Source organism: Myotis nattereri (assembly GCF_964212035.1).
Source record: "Myotis nattereri genome assembly, chromosome: 18".
Lineage (NCBI taxonomy): Eukaryota > Metazoa > Chordata > Mammalia > Chiroptera > Vespertilionidae > Myotis > Myotis nattereri.
The window spans coordinates 1151014-1173931 of NC_138093.1; the positions used below are offsets into that span (position 1 = coordinate 1151014).

General features: G+C 58.7%; 2 protein-coding genes across 25 annotated transcripts in view; both read left to right on the forward strand.

The window, feature by feature from the left end:
- LOC308533835 (TLC domain-containing protein 4-like) overlaps window positions 1–1929 on the forward strand; it is a 40700-nt gene extending 38771 nt beyond the window's left edge. For all 20 annotated transcript variants that reach the window (XM_081111965.1, XM_081111978.1, XM_081111970.1 and 17 more), the window contains one exon: window positions 1380–1929. In XM_081111965.1, coding sequence (XP_080968091.1) covers window positions 1380–1698 — 319 coding nt within the window. In that variant the 3' untranslated portion in view covers window positions 1699–1929. The remainder of the gene's footprint in view (window positions 1–1379) is intronic.
- Window positions 1930–9728: 7799 nt separating this feature from the next.
- RWDD3 (RWD domain containing 3) lies at window positions 9729–22577 on the forward strand. Of its 5 annotated transcripts, none has more exons than XR_013997125.1 (7): window positions 9729–9868; window positions 12945–13429; window positions 15307–15422; window positions 15512–15601; window positions 21456–21533; window positions 21878–22152; window positions 22332–22577. XR_013997125.1 is itself a non-coding variant. In XM_081111983.1 (6 exons), exons 1-6 carry the CDS (start codon window positions 9763–9765, stop codon window positions 21993–21995), a joined length of 993 nt encoding a protein of 330 aa, XP_080968109.1. In that variant the 5' UTR covers window positions 9729–9762; the 3' UTR covers window positions 21996–22220. The 5 variants fall into 5 exon arrangements, 3 of the variants coding, with proteins under 3 accessions (XP_080968109.1, XP_080968110.1, XP_080968111.1); XR_013997126.1 differs by lacking the exon at window positions 22332–22577 and adding an exon at window positions 19882–19992 and having other exon boundaries at window positions 21878–21903; XM_081111983.1 differs by lacking the exon at window positions 22332–22577 and having other exon boundaries at window positions 21878–22220.
- The last annotated feature ends 341 nt before the right edge of the window (window positions 22578–22918 follow it).

Here is a 22918-nt window from a genome sequence, read left to right on the forward strand (position 1 = left end):
TCCTTGGTCCTTGTCCCTCACTTTCCTTCTTTCTCTCTCTCCCTGCAAGTGAGCCTCACCCCTTCCCAAATGGGAATTAGAGCAGCTAATACAGCGGTTCTCAACCTTCTGGCCCTTTAAATACAGTTCCTCATGTTGTGGCCCAACCATAAAATTATTTTCGTTGCTACTTCATAACTGTAATGTTGCTACTGTTATGAATCGTCATGTAAATATCTGACATGCAGGATGGTCTTAGGTGACCCCTGTGAAAGGGTCGTTCGACCGCCAAAGGGCTGGCGACCCACAGGTGGAGAACTGCCGAGCTAATGCCAACAAATTAGGCTGGAAAATTAAAGAAACCCACAGAGCCTGGTCGGCGGCTCAGGGGTTGAACATTGATTGACACAGTTCGATTCCCAGTCAGGGCACAGGCCCGGGTTGCGGGCTCCATTCCCAGTGGGAGGCGGGCAGGAGGCAGCTGATCAGTGATTCTTTCTCATCATGGATGTTTCTCTCTCTCTCCCTCTCCTTCCTCTCTGAAATCAATAAAAATATATTAAAAAAACAAACACACACAAAAACCAAAAACACTCACAAAGCGTTTCTCTGTTTGTAAATAGCGGCACGCCTGCCCCCCACAGTGAGCCCCAGGAACAAGCCAGTGCGACACGATCTACGATCTACACGTGGTGGTTGAATCGTTACCATTTCTGCCTTTGGGGGCGATTTTAGTTGGTCTTTATGTCCCTTTGACACAACCTCATCCTTTTGTCTTTTGATAAAAGACACGTTTGTTAAAAGACGGCACATCTATAGGGCGTGTTGTGTTGTGAGCTCTGTGTCCCAGCCCCAGGACCAGCGACTCCCCCGGCCCCCTGGTCCCTTTCGTGGGAGAAGGGAGTTAGAGACCATGGCCCGGGCCTGGGCGCGCTCACGGCCGCCGGGCAGCTGTGTCCCGCACCCTCCCCACCGACAGCTGGACGTGTACTACCCCGCGGGCACGCACACGCACCTGTCATTGTTTGTACATCTGCCGTTGGCCTCTTCATGTACATCTTAGGGGTGTGTTCACTGAACTGTAAGAACTGAAATTAAAACGGTTACTCCCCAGGGATGCAAAGCAACGCATCTTATTTTTAAAAGACATTCCTTATTTTTTTTTCTTTTTTTAATGTATTTTTATTGATTTCAGAGAGGAAGGGAGAGGGAGAGACATCAGTGATGAGAGAGAATCATGGATTGGCTGCCTCCTGCACGCCCCCCACTGGGAATCGAGCCCACAACCGAGGCATGGGCCCTGCCTGGGAGTCGAACCCAGGACCCTTCAGTCCGCAGGCGGACGCTCTGTCCACTGAGCCACACCAGCCAGGACAATGTGATGTCCTTACGTTTTCCAGGTGGTTCCTGGAAGCCCTGCAGTATTCCAAGTTTTCCACGGCCAACGTCCTCAACGGCCTCCTCATGACACTGGCCTTCTTCGTGGTGCGGATCCTGCCCATCCCTTCCTTCTACAGCTTCATGCTCTCCGTGGTGGGCACCGAGGCCTACGCCCGCCTGGGGCTGCTGACGCAGTGCTCCTGGGCCCTCTCGTGCATGGTGCTGGACGTGATGAACGTCATATGGATGGTCAAGATCTCCAAGGGCTGCCTCAAAGTCATCGCGCTCATGAGGCGCGAGAAGGCCAGCAGCAGCCTTCGCAACGGGAAGCTGGACTGAGGTGGACAGCGGGGCCGGCGGGTGCGCTCCTGCATCTCTCCCGCTTCCGTGTCAGCCACACGTTATCCAGGGTTTCAGCCTCGCTCGCTCTCTCTCTCTCTCTCTAAATTTTTACCTGTAGGAAAGAGAAACTAAAATTTTGTTTTTAATCCCAACATTTCTTTCTTGATTTTCTTGTGCATCCTAAGCATGGGCGAAGCGTGAAGGTTTAAATAAAAGGTTACACACGGAGTGTGGGTCTTTCCAGGGCTCCGAGACCTGCCTCGCATTTTCCCCGCGAGGCTGGCGGGCCGCCACCCGCTTGCTTTCCCGTCACAGTCCTGCGGGGGGAGGGGAGCTGCCTGTGAGCGTGTGCGGCTCAGCGTTTGCCCGCGCCCTGCCCGCTGCGGCTGTGCGGCGGTTCCTGAGCGGCCGTGTCCCCTTTCGGAGGCTGCTCCTCCTGCTTCCTGTGGACGCGACACTGACTCACGACGGAGCCGTCTACTCCTTCGGGCCGTGGGTGAGTTCAGGCGTGGGAAGGCCCTTCTGCATGTGTAGGTTCCGCGACGTCACTTTATTTCTATTTTTAGCATTTTATCAAATCACTGCCTTTTCCGTTGCGCAGTGGGTGTAAGGCAGGTCTTACCGAGCTCCTTTGCTGTGAATGCCTCCTCCCAGATGCTCGGCCAGGCGCCCCGAAACCTGCGGGAGGCACCCCGAGAAGCAGCTCCCGCCCTGCTGTCTCTCGGCTCCCCTTGCGTGTCTCTATGAAAACCAGACTGTTTTTATTGGCACAGCGAGCCCAGCATTCAGAGCCCCAGAGCAGCAGCACCGACGTCCGAGGTGACGTGTGTCCCCCGCCAAAGCGGGCCTTGTTCTGATGTGACCGACGTGACGGAAAGTCCGCATGCAGCCTCGGCGCGGAATGGGCGGGCCCTGGACGCCCCTCTCCTGAGGGCAGGGACCCAGAGGCTCCTCCTGCTCCCTCCTGACCACGCGGGCGAGGCCTGGCCAGGGCTGGGCCGTGGCTTCCTGCCGTGTCTGTCTCAGGATGAGTTTGCTTTGGTTCTGGCAGCCCAGACACAGAAGGACGATGGCCCCTCTCGTGGTCTTTCTGGGTTCTCCTCCAGGACTTGCCTGTCACGCGTGTTCCTACCTGAGAGCTGCAGAAACTCCACGTCACGGGGGCGAATACTCGCATTTAATCGAACCCAAACCCTAAGCTCCAGTCCCTTCCTCCATCGGCCTCCTTTTCGTGTGTCTGCGGCGGAGGGAGGCGGCCGGAGAGGGGGAGGCTTGGGGTTGGGCTGGGTTGGGCTGGGCTGGCTTGGGCTCAAGTGTGTGAACGTTTGAAGAAGGTAATTGAAATCTCAGCCATAACCACATGAGAACATGAGGTTGTCTGGCTTCTTTTTGAAAGACGGAAAGGAAGGCGAACTCTAGGTGCTTGTCTTGAAAGCTGCTCGCGTGACAGGAATGCGTGTTACCAAGTCCCAGGCACTAAGTACGGGGGAGCGAGAACAGCGGTTTCTCTTATTCTTTTCTTGCTCTTTGGCAAGGAAACTGGCTTTTTTTTTTTTTTAAAGGAAAACACTTATATGAGAGAACTGTGTTGGAAATGAGTTCCTTTAGAAAGAACTAAAACTTGAAATACATATTTTTGACTGAATGTCCCTGCAGTTTCCAGACGCAGGTTGTCACCCCGCAGGCGGGCGGGCGGGCGGGCGGGCGCACGAAGGGGTCTCCAGCTGAGAACCCCGTTCGCCCGCGGGGCAGCGCCAGGGCTGGCGCATTAGGACGTAAGCGCTTCGAACTACCGTCTGGGATCCCTCGCGGCAGCGGTTACCGACGCCGCCTGTGACAGCGCCGGAGTCACATCCGATGACACGGATGCTGCGTGTCTGCGGGCAGGAGGCCTGGAGGGAGGGGCGCTGCTCGCTGCTGCTTCAGGCCTTGCTGTGCGGCGACGGTCGCCACCCCCGAAGCTACAAAGACAGAGCACGACAGTGACTAAACGGGCGCTTCGTGGCCGAAGTGACGGACTTTCCTGCTAGAATTTTACATGTGAAGTGTTTTGACAACATGGATTAATTCCAACGATTCTATTGGGCATTCGACGTTAACTCCCGTTAAAATGTTTATAGAAAATAGAAAGCAGCTTGGCACACATTTTTAAGAACTCTGTTTCTGTGGAACGCGATGCGTCGCAGCCTGCTCTGTGAATGTGTGGTCATCGAGAAAAACGAAAAATCCTTACAAAACGTTGAAAATGAACGAACATCAACTAACACACATGGCTGCGTCCGCTCTGCCTGAGGTGGTCGGGCTTCTTGGGGAGACGTAGTGATGGTGAGCGTGAGTTTCCAGAGTTTGCGTTCTTGTGTCTCGAAGCTTCTACCTCAGTATTGTTTGCATTTGTTCCAAACTCGGCGCGGGGTCGGGTATCCGTGCCGAACCCTCAGCTCCTGCCTCGAGGGTGCGGTTGGGTTTTGCTTTCCACGGCGGCCCGATGCCGTGCACTTGCTGAGAGCAGTTCTCGCCCACCGCCCCTCCGCTCCATGCTGCCCACCCCGTCCCACGCTCAGAAACAGTCTGCGTGGAGATCTGTGTGTGTGTGTGGGGGGGTGTTGCACTATTCATGTTTGTTGTTTCCTTTTTTAAGGGAAATAAACACGTCCCAAAAGACACGATTAAAATAAATGTTCAGCCTGGCCGGTGTGGCTCAGTGGTTGAGCATTGACCTAGGAACCAGGAGGTCACAGTTCCATTCCCGGTCAGGGCACAGGCCCGGGTTGAGGGCTCGATCCCCAGTGTGGGGTGTGCAGGAGTCAGCTTATCAGTGATTCTCTCATCATTGATGTTTCTCTCCCTCTCCCTTCCTCTTTGATCAATAAAAACATTTTTTTCAAAAGAAAGCATTGCAGAAGTTTAAACAGCGATCAGACAAACCGCACTGTATGAAGAGGCGGTAGGAAGGCATGTAGCATTTACTAACCCGTTTACAACACGAAGCAAAGCGCATGTTATGGTTTTATTGGGCCACATCTGTAGCTTCTCTTTGTCCTTAAACCGGTTTAGCGATCAGAGCGTCCGACCCGGCTCAGGGGGTGGGGGAGCCGCTGTGGGCGTTCCTGCGCGTCTCCCTGGCACCCGAGTGAGCTGGCTGTGGTCGTGGGGGTGGGGGGGGGGTGCCCAGCAGCCTGGGGGAGCCCTGCTCTTTCATCTGCCAACTTACCGACGCCCCATTTCTTTTCAAAACACACTTGCCAGCAAATGGCTCACCCGGGGTTTCCCCGAGTACAAGGCCCGCGGAGCTGAGCCGGTCCTGTCCGTGCCAGGCCGCAGCCGCCCCTCCCGGTGCCGGGACGTGTTGTGGATCGTGGTGGAGAACAGGGCAGTTTTCACACCAGGCTCCACGTTTAAGGCCAAACCCAGCGAGGGGTGTTTCTGACTCAGAGACGCAGCTCCAGGACCTCTGGCTGCAGCTCGTCTCTCTCCTGCCTGTTAATCTTCCTGTGTTTATGTAATTCCTTCTGTGCGCGGAGGGTTGGCTGTGTCGTGGTTAATGGAGCCTAAGGACATGCACAGGATGTGCTGTTTTCATTCCCTGGTCAGCTGGCTTCTCGTTGAGGATGAGATGAAATTTGGGGCAATAATGAGCATTGTCATGATTGTAGATGCAGATCTCCTCTGCAAAAGCTCCTTGAAAACCGCAGTCAGTGCAGTAGCCAGGACGAGAGTCACAGAGGATGTGCGTCGTTAATATTTAATGATCAGAAAGCGTTTGGGAGTCGTTCAGAATAAATCTGGCATTGGAGACCACGCCTTATCCTCGATCCCAGCAGAACCTGTGCCTTCTTTCCGAACCGGTGAGCTGGCGCCGACAGGCCAGCGTCACCCCGCTGGGTCAGCGCTGACTGCGTGCAGGTCTCTGTCTGGGCCCCGGGTGCTCGCCGCGGAGGGATGGGCGAGGTCTCTGGGCCCCTCGTGTCTGAAACGCTTGTGGTCTTTACTGGGACGTGGGCCGCGTGAAAGCGCCCGGGAGCTCCCAGCAGGAATCTGCACGCTACACGGAGGGCGACTCTGCCTGGGAATTTCACTTAATGTTCACATGAAGGACATACCCGCCCCCCCCCCACCTCCCCCCGCCCCACGAAAGCCGTGGGTTTCCTGTGTTAGGGCGCGGACATGGTGCAAAGCTTTGTATTTTGTGGGAGAAAAGTCAGTTATTTAGTGCAAAAGTCTGAGTCTGCAGGCTGCACATCTTAATAGCATTTAATAAACTGACGATGGGTAAAAGCGACTTTACTCAAATCAAGGTAATGTCCTAGTCCCTGATCCCAAAGTCAGTGTTTACCCTTCAAGGCCCTTTAGAGCTTGTCAACCCCCTGCCCTCCCCTCCCCCTTTCCTCCCCTCCCCCCTCTCTATCCTCCCCCCTGCCCTCCCCTTCCTCCCCCCTTTCCTCCCCCTGCCCTGCCCTCCCCTCCCCCTGCCCTCCCCTCCCCCTGCCCTGCCCTCCCCTCCCCCCTGCCCTCCCCTCCCCCTTTCCCTCCCCTCCCCCTTTCTCCCTCCTGCCCTCCTCCTTCCCTCCCCCCTGCCCTCCCTTCCCCCTTTCCTCCCCCTTTCCTCCCCTCCCCTTTCCCTCCCCTCCCCCTTTCTCCCTCCTGCCCTCCCCTCCCTCCCCCTTTCCTCCCCCCTGCCCTCCCCTCCCCCTGCCCTGCCCTCCCCTCCCCCTTTCCCTCCCCTCCCCCTTTCTCCCTCCTGCCCTCCCCTTTCCTCCCCCCTGCCCTCCCCTCAGCCCAGCCTGGCACGGCACCGGCCTCGCTTCAGCCCTCCATCAGGAGGAATGGTGCTCTCTAGTCACAGGCCTGGCGGATTAAGTAAAACCTTGGCAGCCCCATCTTTCGTCTCCTCGCCCTGGACCTCACGTGGTCTCGGGTGCTGTCTGCCAGGCTTGGCCGAGGCTCCTGGCTTCTCAGGTGGCCTGGTCCTCGCCCGGCCGGACTGTCCCAGAACGTCCAGTGATGAGAGCAGCAGCGATCGAAGCAGAATGGGAAGCGGCTTGCCCTTTGGAGAGCAGGGAGCCTGAGTCACGCGGAGACCGCGCCGGGGACACGGGAAGCCGCGCGAGGCCTGGCAAGGAGAGGCTGAGCCTCAATTAAAATAGCAGCCCAGCTGCGGGGAGCGGGCACAGGTGAACCGACCGGAGACCCTGCTGTCTCCCCGATGCCTCACCTTCAGCCCACCCCTGGTCCTCACCGGAGCTCACTGTGGTTCCCTCATTTGCGAGGGGGTCCTTTAAACATGCACAAAGTTGCCCTGGCCAGTGTGGCTCAGTGGATAGAGCATCTGCCCCTGGACTGGAGGGTCCTGGGTTCGGTTCTGGTCAAGGGATAATGCTTCTTTTAAAAAACAACATGTTTTTATTGATTTCAGAGAGGAAGGGAGAGGGAGAGAGAGAAACATCAATGATGAGAGAGAATCATTGATCAGCTGCCTCCTGCACGCCCCACACTGGGATCGAGCCCGCGACCCGGGCCTGTGCTCTGATGGGCAATCGAACGGAGACCCTTGGGTGGGCGGCCGACGCTTTAGCCACGGAGCCACGCCCACCAGGGCACCTAGTGATATTTTAAATGGAAAACGTATTATTTTGTTCACCTGGCTCCTTAGCAGCTAATTCGAACCCACGTCACTGCTGCTGACGGGAATAACTCAAAGGCGTTTAGAAATAAAGGGTCCCAGACGGCTCCGGGAGTGAATACACCTCCCCAAGATGGGCGCCGCGGGCTCCCAGGGGCTCCCAGGGGCTCGGTCGCGGAAGCCCCAGCGGCGGGGGCGTCTCCAGGCCCCCGGCGAGTCCCCCCGCTCTGGACGCAGCCTCCCCCTCCCTCGGCCCCTCTCAGGGCGGGAACACGGGTTCAGCTTCACAGCGGCCGCTGTGCTGACCTGTGCGGGCCAGTGACAGGGTGACCGTGCAGCCGTCTAAACTCCCCCGCTTACCTCTCAAAACGTTTTATTCTTTTTTTAAAAAAAAAATAAACTCTAAAACAACAAAACAAACAAACCCAAAAGGTTTTGCGGGGCAGGTGTGGCTCAGTTGGTTGGGCCCCTGAAAAGCTTGCTGATTCCACTCCCGTCAGGACACGTGCGTGTCTGTGTGTGTGTCTGTGTGTGGGTGCGTGTGTGTGTCTGTGTCTCTGTGTCTGTCTGTGTGTCTGTCTGTGTCTCTGTGTGTCTGTGTGTGTCTGTGTGTGTGTCTGTGTCTGTGTGTGTGTGTCTCTGTGTGTGTCTCTGTGTGTGTGTCTGTGTGTGTGTCTGTGTGTGTCTGTGTGTGTGTGTCTGTGTCTGTCTGTGTGTCTGTGTGTGTGTGTCTGTGTGTGTGTCTGTGTGTGTCTCTCTGTGTGTGTGTCTGTGTGTGTGTGTCTGTGTGTGTCTGTGTGTGTGTGTCTGTGTCTGTGTGTGTCTGTGTGTGTGTGTCTGTGTGTGTGTGTCTGTGTGTGTGTGTGTCTGTGTGTGTGTGTCTGTCTGTGTCTGTGTGTCTGTGTGTGTGTGTGTCTGTGTCTGTGTGTCTGTGTGTCTGTGTGTGTGGGGGGGTGGGGTGGGGGGGCTCCATCCCAGGGCGGCAGGGATGGCAGATGGATGGCAGGCTCTCACGGAAGTTTCTCTAAAAATCAATTACAACAAAACAAACGAAAAACAAACCAAAGGTCCTGGCCGAGCAGGTGGCAGAGGGAGGCTCCAGGGCGGGTCCCTAACCTGCGTGAGGCCGAGCTGGAGGGGGGGTCGGAGCGCTCCCATCCCCACCCGAAGCGCCGGTTCCGGGACCACCACGTCCACGTCCTTCCTGAGCCCCAGCCCCCGACTCGTCGCTCGGATTTCAGTCGATGATGGGAGGCCGGCGGCGGCTGCGCTCACACCCGTGATGCCCCCCAAGGCCGAGGGGTCCCCGGGCGAGGTCGGGGGGCTGTCCCAGGGGGAGGGGCATGCGGGCACCTGGCGCGGAGCTGCCCATGGGCCGGGCGCCGCAGGGACCCCCGGGTGCCAGCCCGAGGCCCAGCCCGCCTTCGGCGGGAGGGTCCGCTGCAGCCCCGGCGGCTGGGAGGGAGGACGCGGGGTCCCGTCCCCCCACGCGCAGCTCGAGTGAGCCCCACGCGGCCGCCGCCTGCACCTCCCGCTCCCGCCCCTAGCGACCGAGTTCCCTCGCGCAGGGCCCCCGCCCCACCGAGGCCGCGAGCGCGCAAGGTCCGGGCCTCCGCCTCCAGGGACGTCCCGCCCGGGCGCAGGAGGGGGTGGGGGGAACCTCGGGCCCGTCCGCCCCGCCACGCGGCGAAGGCGTGCGCCCCCCGGTGGCCACGGGCCGGCTGCGCGGGGCGGAAGGGGCGGCGGAAGGCGACGCAGCAGAGGGGAAGGCGGGGCCGGCGGAGGGGAGGGCGGGGCCGGCGGAGGGGAAGGCGGGGCCGGCGGAGGGGAGGGCGGGGCCGGGGGAGGGGTTGGCGGGGCCGGGGGAGGGGAGGGCGGGGCCGGGGGAGGGGTTGGCGGGGCCGGGGGAGGGGAAGGCGGGGCCAGCGCAGGAGGAGCTGGTGGAGGGGAAGGCGGGGCCGGCGGAGGGGAGGGCGGGGCCGGCGGAGGGGAGGGCGGGGCCGGGGGAGGGGTTGGCGGGGCCGGGGGAGGGGTTGGCGGGGCCGGGGGAGGGGAAGGCGGGGCCAGCGCAGGAGGAGCTGGTGGAGGGGAAGGCGGGGCCGGCGGAGGGGAGGGCGGGGCCGGCGGAGGGGAGGGCGGGGCCGGGGGAGGGGTTGGCGGGGCCGGGGGAGGGGTTGGCGGGGCCGGGGGAGGGGTTGGCGGGGCCGGCGGAGGGGAGGGCGGGGCCGGCGGAGGGGAGGGCGGGGCCGGGGGAGGGGTTGGCGGGGCCGGGGGAGGGGAGGGCGGGGCCGGCGGAGGGGAGGGCGGGGCCGGGGGAGGGGTTGGCGGGGCCGGGGGAGGGGAGGGCGGGGCCGGGGGAGGGGAGGGCGGGGCCGGGGGAGGGGAGGGCGGGGCCGGGGGAGGGGAAGGCGGGGCCAGCGCAGGAGGAGCTGGCGGAGGGGATGGCGGGGCCGGAGGAGGGGTTGGCGGCGCCGGCGCAAGAGGAGCTGGAGGCGCTGGCGGCGATCTTCTGCGGCCCCGGCGAGTGGGAGGTGCTTAGCCGCTCAGGTGACCGCACGCGCGGAGGGGGCCCCGCCGGGGACGGGAGCCGTGGGGGAGCGGGGGTCACGCCGGAGCGGCCAGGGTCGCTCCCCGGCTGCAAGTGGGGAATCGGAGGCCGGGCTCGGGCGCCCCCTCCGGCGGGTCCGGCCACCTACGTCTCACGCGCCCGCTCTGCTCCCCAAACTCGGGGAGCGCCCAGCCCCGGTGCTCGCGGGGGCGAGGGGTCCCTCCTGGAGGGCGCTCCCCGCACTTACTCCGGCTCCCGCCTTACAAAGGGGCCGACCTGAGCCCTGGTCCCGGGTCCCAACCTTTCACGGCCCCGCCCCGCTGAGCGTCGCCAACGGCCTGCTGCCCCTCCCCCCAGACTTCTCATTCAGAAAGTGAACTGTCCACGTGGAGGAAGCCTAGAAGGCCATGAACTCGTTAAAAAAGTAATAATAGGAAGTGCTATGAAAATATAACAAAGTTTCGAAACATACCATAGAGAGTTGAAATGCATAAATGTGTCACAATATAGATTTACATCCTGTATGAGGCCCCTAGAACCATCAGAAATGCAAAAAATTCACGGTGAATAACTCATTCTCGAGTTGCCCCCTTAAACATCACATCGGCCCGCGGGGCTGGGGGGCGCGTGCCCTTGTCTGAATTGGCGCCCCCAGTTGATTGCCGGGTGCGCTCTGTATGGTGTGTGGTCATCTCCCGGAGCTTGAGGGCAGGGACTCTGGCTTTGTAATCACCTGCACACAGTAGGTGGTCAATAAATGTTTGCTTAATTTTCTTTTTCTTTGTTAATTCTCCCCCGATAATATTTTTCCCATTGATTTTCAGGGAGAGTGGAAGAGAGAGGGAAAGAACACATCTATGGGTTGCCTCCTGCATGCGCCCCGGCCAGGGCCCAGGCCGGGGAGGAGCCTGCAACTGAGGTATGAGGTACGTGCCCTTGACCGGAATCGAACCCGGAACCCTTTAGTCTGCAGGCTGACGCTCTATCCACTGAGCCACCCGGCCAGGGCTGTTTGCTTAGTTTTTGAACTCGGGCAGGGCTCGCCCTGAACTCTCCCTGTTATGTTTCCAAGTTGATTGCTTTGTCTAGTCCCCGGAAAGGTAGGTGTCCGTCGTGAGCTCCGGGGCGCGTGGCTTGTTCAGCCCACACGTGTTGGTTCCCTGGGTGCACACACCGCGTCCTCTGAGCTTACGGCCTAGAAAGTTCTGGCGGCCGGTGTGGTGGCAGCGAGACTTCCTCTGTCCCGCCCACGGCCTCTGCGGCAGGAAAGGGCGCGGAAAGGGAGCAGGCTGCAGGAACGCCCGTTCTCGCTGCACTGGCAGACGCATTGCGGACGTTTTCCGTGGATTCGGCCTGCTTTTCTGTGGCAGCTCCTAGGCCAGTTGGCTTCCCGGCTGCACACGGCTGACCCCAAGGCCATGCAGGATGTGCCGGCTGGTGAGGAGCCGCCTGCTTCCCGCCTCCACGGGGCCTGTGCTTGGCTCCTCTCATGGTTCCTTTGTCCCCCACCACTCGGGCTCACCGGCACCCGTGTCCCAGGCACGGGGACCCGTCCGTGTCACGGACCTGCTTCTCTGCAGAGCGAGCCTGCCTGCATCTTCCACATACAGTCGTTTATAGTCCACACGCAAGGCTCGGTCCCTCCTGTGTGTCCTGGTCACCCCTGTTCTGATGGGCGGCACCCCCAGTTCATCCTCACTCCCTGTCTCCATGGCAGTCACTTACCGGAGGGAGCCTATCGGCAGAGGCCATCGGATTTCTTTTTTTAAATATGTTTTTATTGGTCTTTAGAGCGAGAGGAAGGGAGAGGGAGAGAGAGATGGAAACATCAATGAGAGAGAAACATCATGGATCGGCTGCCTCCTGCACACCCCCCACTGGGGATCGAGCCTGCGCCCAGGTACGTGCCCTGACCTGGACTTGAACCCACCCCCTTAGTTCCTGGGTTGGATGCTCAACCGCTGCGCCACGCCGGCCGGGCTCAGAGGCCATTGGATTTCCCCGGGTCCTGCCTTCTGGCCGGCGGGGATCCTCTGGCTCAGCTGGGGACTATGCCGGAAAAAGGAACCCGTGATTTCAACCACCCCTGAAACAGGCCCAGGGGCAGCGCTGGTTGTGACTGCCTGGCTGAGCCAACGCCACGGCCGAGGGGTCCGAGAAAACCCGAGAAAGTAAGTGTAGAAGGAGGCGCCGCTTCTTGACTTCCGGAACACCGTGGCCCTGTGTCTGCTGTTTAATTAAGCGTGACTCCGAAGCCAGGCCTCCTAATTAATTTAATTCTGTGTTGTCCCATCAATGGGTAATTGAATTATAAAGGCATGCAGTGTAGCCGCTCAGGACATTGTGTTGCTGGGAGAAGAGAACAATCCAGGGATTGAAAGGGGCGGAGGGCGAGGTGAGGACTCGTTCACCGCCGCTGGGCTGCTGGCCACCACGGCCCCCGGAAGCCTGGCCAGGGGCTGCCGGGACATTCTGGCCCCTTGCTGCCCGGAGCCAGGAGGGCACCGTGACGTGGGCCCTTCGGGTAGGAGGTGGCCCAGGCTGACCCCCAAGGGTTGGCATCAGCTCAGCCAGGCTGGTTGGTGCTGGGGATGTCTGGGGGCGTCCGTGCATTTTGGCCTCTTTACAGCGGCGGCGTACAAGGTGAGTAACCACCACTCCTGGGCACCGTTACGTGAGCCGCGCGCACCGGGGGGTCTGTGGGGAGACTGAGTCTGATCTCGGCCCTCCTGTCGCCGTCCAGGCCGCCCAGGTGCCAGGTTTCAGGGGTCACCTGCTGGGTGCCCGAAACTTTAGATGCCCCTTAGCTTCGTCCTACAGAGGAGATGACGGGGGCTCAGCTGGACAGGCGGCCGCCGGCTCCGGAGCGTGTGGGCCCTGCGTCGCGCTCCCTAAGAGGCCGGGCAGGGAGAGGGGGATGGACAGAGACAGGTGTGACCCCACTTCCATGTGTCTCCTCCGAACAGAACCCAGTTTTCACCTGAAAAGCACCGACACGGGAAACAGGTGCTCCCCGGCCGGTGTTGCGTTGCGATGGGTGCCGTGCGGCTAACGGGTGTCTTCGGTGCCTTCCAGGGACCCAGGGCGCCATGTGCAGAGTCCTCACCAAAGCCGAAGGCCCGTCGGGGGCGGACACCCCCCTGGAGCTGGTGTTCCACTTACCGGCCGGCTACCCCGCGTGCCTGCCGGGCGTCTCCGTCGGCTCCGAGCGCCTGACCAGGGCCCAGTGCGCGGCCGTGAGGGACAAGCTGCTGGAGCAGGCACAGGGCTTCCTGCCGGAACCGATGGTCCACCAGCTGGTCGTCTGGGTCCAGCAGAACCTCCGGCACCTCCTCGCCGCGCCGGGGTCGGGAGCCGGCCCTGGCACGTGCCCTGCGGCGAGCGCCACGGAGGCCGAGGGGCCGTGGATGGCCCTCCTGCACTTGGACCACATGAGAGCGAAGACCAGATACGTGCGGACGGTGCGGCAGTGGGCCTCCGCCCTGGCGCTGACGGGACGGCTCATGTTCATGGGCAGAGTCATCCTGCTCCTGCTGCAAGGGCACAGGGACCGCGTCAAGGTGCCACCAGTTGTTTTTTTAAAAAAAATATATTTATAGTTTTAATGATTTGAGAGAGGAAGGGAGACAGAAACATCCATGATGAGAGAGCATCGTGGACCGGCTGCTTCCTGCACGCCCCCCACTGGGGATGGAGCCCACAACCCGGGCCTGTGCCCTGACCGGGAATCAACCGGGACCTCCTGCCTCATAGGTGGACGCTCAACCACTGAGCCACGCGGGCCGGGCCAGCTCACACTTTGGTTTGCTCCCGTAGCACCTGGAAGGAGGAGCCCCACCTCCCAACCTCGAGGTCCTGTGAGTGGAGGGAGCCTTAGGCTGTCAGCTTCCCGCCTCCCGAGTTTTCAGGTTCTCATCCTGGACTCGTCTGACCTATTTCCCGTGGAACCCGGCGAGGGAAGTGCCTGTCACAGCTCACCTCTCCGGGGAGCCGCAGGCCACCGTTAGGCTTTGTGCGTCCAGGTGGGTTGGTCATTGCAATCGAACGCGCAGCCTGTCATCCTAAAGATCTGGGCACTGACTGCGAGCCTTTCCTACGAGGGCTCTCGCCACCAAGCTTGTCTGGCGTCTGGTTACCCAGCTCCGTGCCGGGGCGTAGCACGTAGTGACGACGAGTCATTCCAGTTTCATGCAGGCCCTGGACTGGGGTCTGACCTAGGAACACGCCATGAAGGCGGTTTATGGAGACGCCGAGCCTTCCGGGCAGACCCGGCGGCAGGAGGCACGCAGGGCACGCTCCTGGCTCGTGCTTCCCCAGAGGCTCCGGCTTCGGAAGGCGCCCCAGCGCCCGGGGAGGCGGCTGCTTTTCGGATGTGAGACGGGACCGTCAGTTCATTAACAAGTGTTTATTCATGTGGCTGGAGCTTGGCTGCTGCAGAGAAATTGCACTTTTAAAGGAGTTCCTTCTTTTTTTAAAATCCTCACCCGAGGGTATTTTTCCCATTGACTTTGAGAGCGAGCGAGATAGAGAGAAAGAGAGAGAGAGAGAGAGGGAGAGAGAGAGGTAGAGAGAGAGAGGTGTCAGTGTGAGAGAGGCACATGGATTGGTTGTCTCCTGCACCTGCCCCGAACGGCCAGGGATGAACCTGCAACCGAGGGACATGCCCTTGACCTGAGCCACACCGGCCAGGGCAGGAGTTCTTCCTTGTTTACCACCTGTTCCTGAAATGCCGTCCAATGTCAACATGCCTGCTGGGTCGTCACAGGTCGCAGGGGAGGACTGAGTCGCAGGAGCTGGTCACCCAGCTCGGAGCGGGTGCAGCTCGTCACAGACGCCGCCCGCGTGCAGAGGTGGGCGCTGTGCACAGGGACGCCACGCAGACGCCCGTGGCTCCTGCCGTCAGCGCGTGTCCTGCGTGGACTCACTGAGTCCGGAGATCCCCCCGTACAGCAGGGGCAGCTCCTGAGGCCCAGAGGGCGTGGGGAACCAGCCCAGGCCCCGCAGGCCGGCTGCCCAGGCCAGGATGAAGCCCGAGATGGCCTCCCTCTGACCTTCTGGTCCCCGGCCGGCCTGTCACGACCCAGCGAGCAAAAACACGCGCACTCTCCCACCGCCGACTCCCACGGAGACGAGGCAGGAAGCTGAGCCTGCAGGTGCCTGGCTACTTGCAGACGTGAGCCCGGTGCCCGGCCGGCGGGGCTCAGTGGTTGAGCGTTGATCTATGAACCAGGAGGTTACGGTTTGGTTCCCAGTCAGGGCACGTGCCCGGTGGTGGGCTCGATCCCCAGTGGGGGGCGTGCAGGAGGCAGCCGATCCATGGTTCTCTCTGATCATTGATGCTTCTATCTCTCTCTTCCTCTATATTTTTTAAACAAAAAAGAAAATTTGGGACCCAGAGTGCAGGACGCCTTCGGATAACTTCCTGCTTGTCCCTCAGGAGTACCTGGTGCTTCAGAAAACCTCCAAGGTCGACGTGGACTCGAGTGGGAAGAAGTGCCGAGAGAGGATGGCCAGCGTGCTGTGGGAGGCCAGGGCGCCGCCGGGACACGCCAGGTATGGCAGTGCCATCGCGGCGCCCGCGCCACCGGCCGGGGCTTCCCTCCGGGCGTCCGGCTTACCCCGGTTTCTCCCGTGCCACGCAGGTTCCTGGCATTTGAAGTCAAAGAGTTTTCATCGCTGGACGAGCTGCGGAAGGAGTTTGAAACCGCGGGACTGGAGGCCCTGTTCCCCGAGTGCGTCCTCGGGCTGGTGAAGTGAAACGGGAGACGGGTTTTTTTTTGTTGTTAAACAGCTGCGTTTGTTCATTTCTGTTGTTGGATTTGCATTGGATTTTGGGGGTGGACAACTGGAAGAACTCATAAAGGAATGATTTTAAAGTGTCTGTGAGGCAAAATGGGAGGTACCATCCTGTCTTCAGGAACAAAAGCCAATTCTGTTCGTGGAATATTACACAGTAAACACACCCATGCTGTTCTTTTTTTTTTTTTTGTAATAATATGTTTTCATTGGTTTCAGAGAGGAAGAGAGAGGGAGAGAGAGAGAAAAAAACATCCATGATGAAAGAGAATCATCGATCGGCTGCCTCCTGCACGCCCCTCACTGGGGATCAAGCCCGCAAACCCGGCCTGTGCCCTGCCTGGGAACCGAACCCTGACCTCCTGGTTCACAGGTCGACACTCAACCGCTGAGCCCCGCCGGCCGGGCTGTGCGCGCTAATTTGTGCCAGTAAAGGCTGGGTTCCGGGGATGGGACCTTCTTTGCCAGACGACGCTGAGCAGACGATGTAAACGAGCCCTGAGCTCACAGGGAGGGTGTGTTTGCCGCCGGCAATCTTCCTGTGATGAAATGATGTTTGAAAGGAAATGTGTTTCGTCGCTGCCTTCTCTCACGTTCACATTGTCAGCAGTTGCTCATGGTTTCCCCCGTTTACCTCGTTCTGTCTGATGCTCCCAGGTGCACGGTGAGGACACGTCACACGGACTCCTTTGCTGCGTTGCCTCTGTCGTGAGGTTAAACACCAGCCAGAGCGCGTGGGATTGAGTGCCGGTGGCTTCTGTGGGGCCCAGACCGTCGCGGCACTTGCTAGCCAACCTAGGGCTAGACCAGTGCTGGCGAACCTTCTGAGCTCGGCGTGTCAGCATTTTGAAAAACCCTAACTTAACTCTGGTGCCGTGTCACATATAGAATTTTTTTTGATATTTGCAACCATAGTCAAACAAAGACTTATATTTTTGATATTTATTTTATATATTTAAATGCCATTTAACAAAGAAAAATCAACCAAAAAAATGATTTCGCGTGTCCCCTCTGACACGCGTGTCATAGGTTCGCCATCACTGGACTAGACAGTCCTTTGAGATAAAAAGTGTTTTGCCCTTTCGGCTCAAAAAGCCTCAGTCAGTTTGCTTTACCCCCCCGCCCCCACCTTTTTTTTTTTTTTTTTTTACTAAATTGCTTTTTCCCCAACAATCAGGATCGTAGGTCTCAGCTCCTTAGGTCACTGAAGGGCTGTAGCTTTACTCCTCCCCCCTCTGGTGCAGCCTAGGTTTCCCAGAGAAGCAGCCGATAGGATGTGCATTTATTCCCGCTAAGGAACTGGCGTTAGTGGTGATGGAGGCCGGCACATCCCAGACTTCAGAGCGGGCAGGAGGCTGGAGACGGGGGACGGGGCTGCCCCGGAGGCCGGAAGGCTCTGCGCTGGCAGAATGCTCTCGTTTGCAGGAGATGGGCCTCTGGTTCTGGTCACACCTTCCACTGATTGGACGAGGCCCACCCCCACGGGGAGGGCAATCTGCTTTCCTCCAAGTCCACTGGCTGACACGTGCATCTCACCCCCGCGCGCCCTCCGGGAGCATCCGGAAGGACGGGAGACCACGTGTGGCCCGGCCGAGTGGACACAAAGGTCGCCGCCGTCTCTCAGGACACGTCCCGCCTGCAGGGTCACCGTTAGGGGTGAGGCGTGAGCCTGGCAGGTCGCAGCTGCCGCAGCCCTGGGGCCGTCCTCCCAGGCTCCGCCCGCAGAACAGCAAACGCCACGGGAGCGCTTCCGAACACTCAGCAGCTTGACAAGTGGCCGTTCGCTGGCCCACGTGGCTTCTCTCAAATCGGACGCGCCGCAGCGATAGGTCGTGCTAGAAGGTGATGTCCCGCTGGCGCAGGAGGGTAAACATGGGCCCGAGGACATATATTGACTTTTCTTTTTTTTAAAGTGAACTCCCTTGCTTTGGGGCATCTTTCCAGAGCCCTAAGCTGGCGTTTTCTCAGCTCAGTGTTGGCAAGTGACACCCCGAAGTGAGGCCAGGAGGGGGTTCTGGAATGGGGCTCCCTCCGAGGTGAACCCCAGCTGTGCCCTTGGTGTCAGCCCACCCGCTGGCCTCAGCGCTGGACCGTGGGTGCGCGTGCGCACGCGCTGCTGCAAAGAGCTGCTGCTTCCCTGCTGCCATCTCCGCCGCGGATCTGCCTGTCACTGGGCCTCGGCTTATGGCTCCGGTGCTGGCCGGTCCCAACTCGACCTGTTCTCATGCTCCACCCGAGGCCACGCCCAGGGGTTCCGCCAACCCCCGTGGCCAGTGCCGTGGAGCAGACTCCATCACCACTAAGCAGACATCGCCCTTTCCCATCCATCCCAGCTCCACTGTCGCGCTGTCACCAGAACCATCCCCGGGCTCCCAGGCTCACCGTGGACCTTCCTCCGACTCCCCCCCTCTCCTGTCTCCGGGGAGCTGCCACGTCTAATTCCCGGCGATTCTTCCACCCATTTCCCCGCGTCAGCGCGGCCGCTGTTCCTCAGGTCCTCATTCTTTCCGGCCGGGACTCCTGGGAGGCCCCGCAGGGTCTCACCTCTGTTTCCGCCGTGCCCTACACTTGGCTGCGGGTCACACTCTCTCATTTAAAACTCCGGGGCCAGGGGTGTCCTAGAGGGTTTCTCTTTGAGTTCTTAGAGTTTCAGAAAGGTAATAAAGAGAAAACACTGTGATATTACATTTCCCCCCACCCCCATGGGGGGCAGCATCCTGTAATCAAACATCATTATTTTGCTGTGAAATGGATGAATATTCGCCATTAAGATAAAGAGTATAAATGGTCTCTCATTTTTCACATTAAACTTTAATGCCAGATGAGTTCAGATCAGATTGCCTTTGTCTCCAAGTAAGTGATTAAAAAAAAACCCCAAAAACCGCCACCCATATTTTGGTTTTTAGAATGTTTGGATTTTAGAATTATGGAAAGGGTTGGTGGACCTGCACTAGATACATCTTTCTCAAAAATACATTTGTATTGATGTCAGAGAGGAAGGGAGAGGCAGAGAGAGGTAGAAACATCAATGATGAGAGGGAATCACTGATCAGCTGCCTCTTGCACGCCCCCCACTGGGATCGAGCACACAACCCAGGCCCTTGACTGGGAATCAAACCGTGACCTCCTGGTCCATAGGTCTGAGACACGGCTGGGTAGGAGCCTGCTTTTAAAATTAAGTTTGGAGGCATACAGCTTAAATTTATACGACCAGGTCCAGCGTTTCTCTTCCTATTGGATTTTCTTTCCTTTTAATAGTTAAAAAAATGATTATACAAGTAGGTAAACCTTTCTAGAGAAGGACGGTGCGTGCTTTCTCTTTATATTTTGTAAACTTAACCTCCCTAAGCTAGGCGTTGTTTGGCTAAACATACAGCTCGTAGCTGTACACAGCCTGAAGAAACAAACACATTCTCACAGTGCCTACTCATTACTGTTTTGGGCTATGTGTTGGCTTTTACATTAATACTAGAGGGCTGGTGCACGAAATTCATGCACGGGGGTGGGGTGGGGGAGTTCCTCAGCCTGGCCTACACCCTCTCACATTCCGGGACCCTTTGGGGCATGTCCGACTGCCAGTTTAGGGGATCGGGCCTAAACTGGCAGTCGGAAATCCCTCTCGCAATGCAGGACCGCTGGCTCCTAACCGCTTGCTTGTGTGCCTGATCACCCCTAACCACTCTGCCTGCCTGTCTGATCGCCCCTAAATTCTTGCCTGCCTGCCTGCCTGGTCACCCCAACCACCTCTGCCTCGGCCCCCGCCACCGTGGCTTCGCTTTCCTGCCTGCCTGATCACCTCTAACCACTCTGCCTGCCTGTCTGATCGCCCCTAAATGCTTGCCTGCCTGCCTGATCACCCCAACCACCTCTGCCTCAGCCCCCTCCACTGCGGCTTCTTCGTCTGGAAGGACAGCCGGCTGTCTGGTCTAATAAGCATATTCATATTACCCTTTTATTATTATAGATGAGTTCATGTTTCTAAACCTCCTAGCATTTTCTTGCAGCAAAGAACTGTCTCTTTCTGAGAAGAAAAAACCCCAACACACTTGCTTGTAAAATGAGGCCGTTTTGCATATTAATTAGGAGGTCTTTGAACTCTAAGGATAAAATCCGTTCATGCTTTGGGTATGGAACGTTATGCATTCAAGGAGTTTAATTTTATGCTAATAATGCAACAAGCTTTACATTTTCCTTTGTGTTGTTTGTTTTCCTGAAGATAATTTCATGCAGATAATCCGCCCCAGCACGGGCAGAGCCTGGCGGACGGCTTCCCGATCGATATTCAGGCCCATGGGCGCTGCCTTGTACACCTCTATTCCCACGGCTGGTGAGTGCATGGAGACACCCGCTCAGGCAGGGACTCACACTCAGGGTTCTAGGCTGCGGGCGCCTTTCTCTTTTAAGAATTGCTTCCTCTCTCTCGACGCCACCGTTCATGGGAAGGCAGGAGGGCTGATCCCGGAGCTGATTCTGAACAGAAAACAACTCAGCAGGAGGAGTTGCTGGCCTACTGTGCGCCTAACTCGACGACATTCACCCCAGCGAGAAGCACGGCGCCATGTGCTTCTCCGCCTCTGCCGGTGTCACCGGACGGGGCCTGGCCTGGGCGTCTGCCTGGGGCCGGCAGGGCGTGTGCGGGTTCTTGACTTCGTGCGGGAAGATTTCACAGCACGAGTCCGGGTGACCATGGGGAGCGTTCATTAAAGCTGAGATGTAAAACGAGAAAGGTCCTCGCATAGCAGCAGCAACAGGAGCGCCGGGCTGGGCCGCCCTCGCTCTCCGGGAGTCAGAGGGGAGGGGCCTGGGGTCAGGTTCAGGGGTGGGCCTGCGACGGGCTGCTGCCACCCATTGCTCCCCAGGTTGCCAGTCTCGTGGGGTCCCTTAGAGGTTAGGAGCTGCATGGCTGTGGGGGAAAGGGAATGGCGGGGCCGCTCCCCAGAGGTCTGTTGTCTTGAGGCTTTTGTTTCCCTCTTGCAGGCGGGACTCTTGGGGGGGCCTCGGGGGAGGGTCCCCGCAGAATACTCACCAGTTTCCAGGTGGGCCCCTCCAGGGTCAGGTCTCTGCCGACGGGTCAGTGTCGGGCAGAGGGCGGTCATCGCAGCGGCCCTGGAGCCCCCACCTGGTTTTGCTGCTTTTCTGCGTCTGGAGCTGACATGCAGCTGAGGCCTGGGTGTTCTCTCCAGGAGGGACCTCTGCGTTGGCTGTCAATTGTTCTGCCAGTTCGTTCCGCTCTCTGCCTCAGTTTCCCTGTCCCACTCGTCCGGGCTCACTGGCCTGTCTCATGGGGAGGGCAGCGTAACAGACACGTGGCGATGTGGAAGGTTATGCTTTTAAAAAATATGTTTTTATTGATTTCAGAGAGGAAGGGAGAGGGAGAGAGAGAGAGAAACATCAGTGATGAGAGAGAATCATGGATCAGCTGCCTCCTGTGCGCCCCACACTGGGGATGGAGCCCACAACCTGGGCCTGTGCCCTGACCGGGAATCGAACCCTATTCATAGGTCAAAGCTCAGCCACTGAGCCACGCCGGCCGGGCAAGGCATTACGTTTTATTTTATCTCAATGTGCACACGTTACTCCATGTTTTTATATTTCCAGGCTCAGAAAGGAGAAAATGGCCTCTTGTTTTAATTTATAGTTTTCTGTTTATTATTGAGTTTGAACATCTGTTCCTATGTTAATTGGCTATTTGCATATTTCTCTTAATTGCTTATTTGCCTACTTTTCTTTTGCACGCTTCCCCCCTCTTTTTAATTCCTATTAAGAGTGGGCTATTTTTTCCTATTACAGTTTCCATCGGATTGCTGTTGGTATCAGTGAAAACCATTGCTTTCCTGGCTTGCTCTTCTTTGGAGCTCTGTTGTTGGCGTGAGTAGATTTGGGGCGACGTCCGGGTTTCCTGGGGTTCTCTGCACAGAAAGGCGCTGCTCTCTCTGCGCCTCCTTCCTCCTTGACTCCTCCACCGGCCAGCGCCGCCCAGCCATCCGGCAGCGCGGCTGTTAGCGGCAGCTCAGCCTTCTCTTTTCTTTTCTTTTTTTAAAAAAATATGTTTATTGATTTCAGAGAGGAAGGGAGAGGGAGAGAGAGATAGAAACATTCATGATGAGAGAATCATGGATCGGCTGCCTCCTGCACGCCCCACACTGGGGATGGAGCCCGAAACCCAGGCCTGTGCCCTGGACCGGAATTGAACCATGACCTCTGGTTCATAGGTCGACGCCGAGTTCATCACCCACTGAGCCACCCGGCTGGTCCTGCGGGATGATCTCAGCTTCACTGGGGCCGGCGATGCCACAGACACGGTCCAGGAGGCACTGTCCCGCCGGGTGATGGACTGGTCATCGCCTGGCTGGCTCCGCCGTCCACAGGGGGCGGCTCATGCTGTGGCCCCTCCACAGCCTCGGCTGTCCGTGCGAGACCGTCCAGTGGGCGCCTGGGGCCCGCGCCGTAGCCCCCGATCTCCGCGGCCCATCTCTCCAGGGCACAGGTGTGTAGTAGGGAAATCGGTTTCTAAAAGCCCGCCGGCGAAGTGAGCCCCACGAACGCGCCCCCAAGTCGGACCCCGGGTGTCAGCGGCGCTGCCGGGACCCTGTGAGCCAGTGCGGGGCCGGGCTGATCGCACGGAGGGCGACAGGCGTGACACTGCCCTTTGCTGTCCCGGACCAGGAGGCAGCTTGGCAGCGCCGCCCGCCCCCCCCCCGCCACCACCCCGACTCCCTCACGGGCGCAGGTTGAGCAGTGGCGCTGGCACCGGCTTCTGAGACGTCCCTGCTGTGAAGTCTTCCGGGGAATTGGCCGACGTGGAGCGAGAGTTAAACGACAGGAGGGACAGCTCTGTCTCCACGAAGGAGGCGCAACTTCGTAGAAGCGAAGACTGTAAGCAGATTTTTTTTCAATTTAGAATAAAATATTTAAAAAAAATCCTCACTAGAGGACATTTTCCCACTGATTTTAGAGAGAGTGGAGGGAGGGGGAGAGAGGGACACAGAGGAGACACAGCAATCGGCTGCCTCCCCATCCTGCCCTGACGGGGCCAGGGATGGACTTTGCAACCCAGGCACATGCCCTTGACTGGGAATCAGACCTGAGACCCTTTGGCGCACAGGTCCACGCTCTAGCCAGTGAGCCACACTGGTTTGGGCTCTTTTAACAGCCTTTCTCCAAGTGCCCCTGAGGGCCTGCGGAAAGCTCTGCGCCCCACCCCTGGCATTTCCCAGCCACGCCCAGTTCTCCATGCCCAGCGCCCCCTCTCT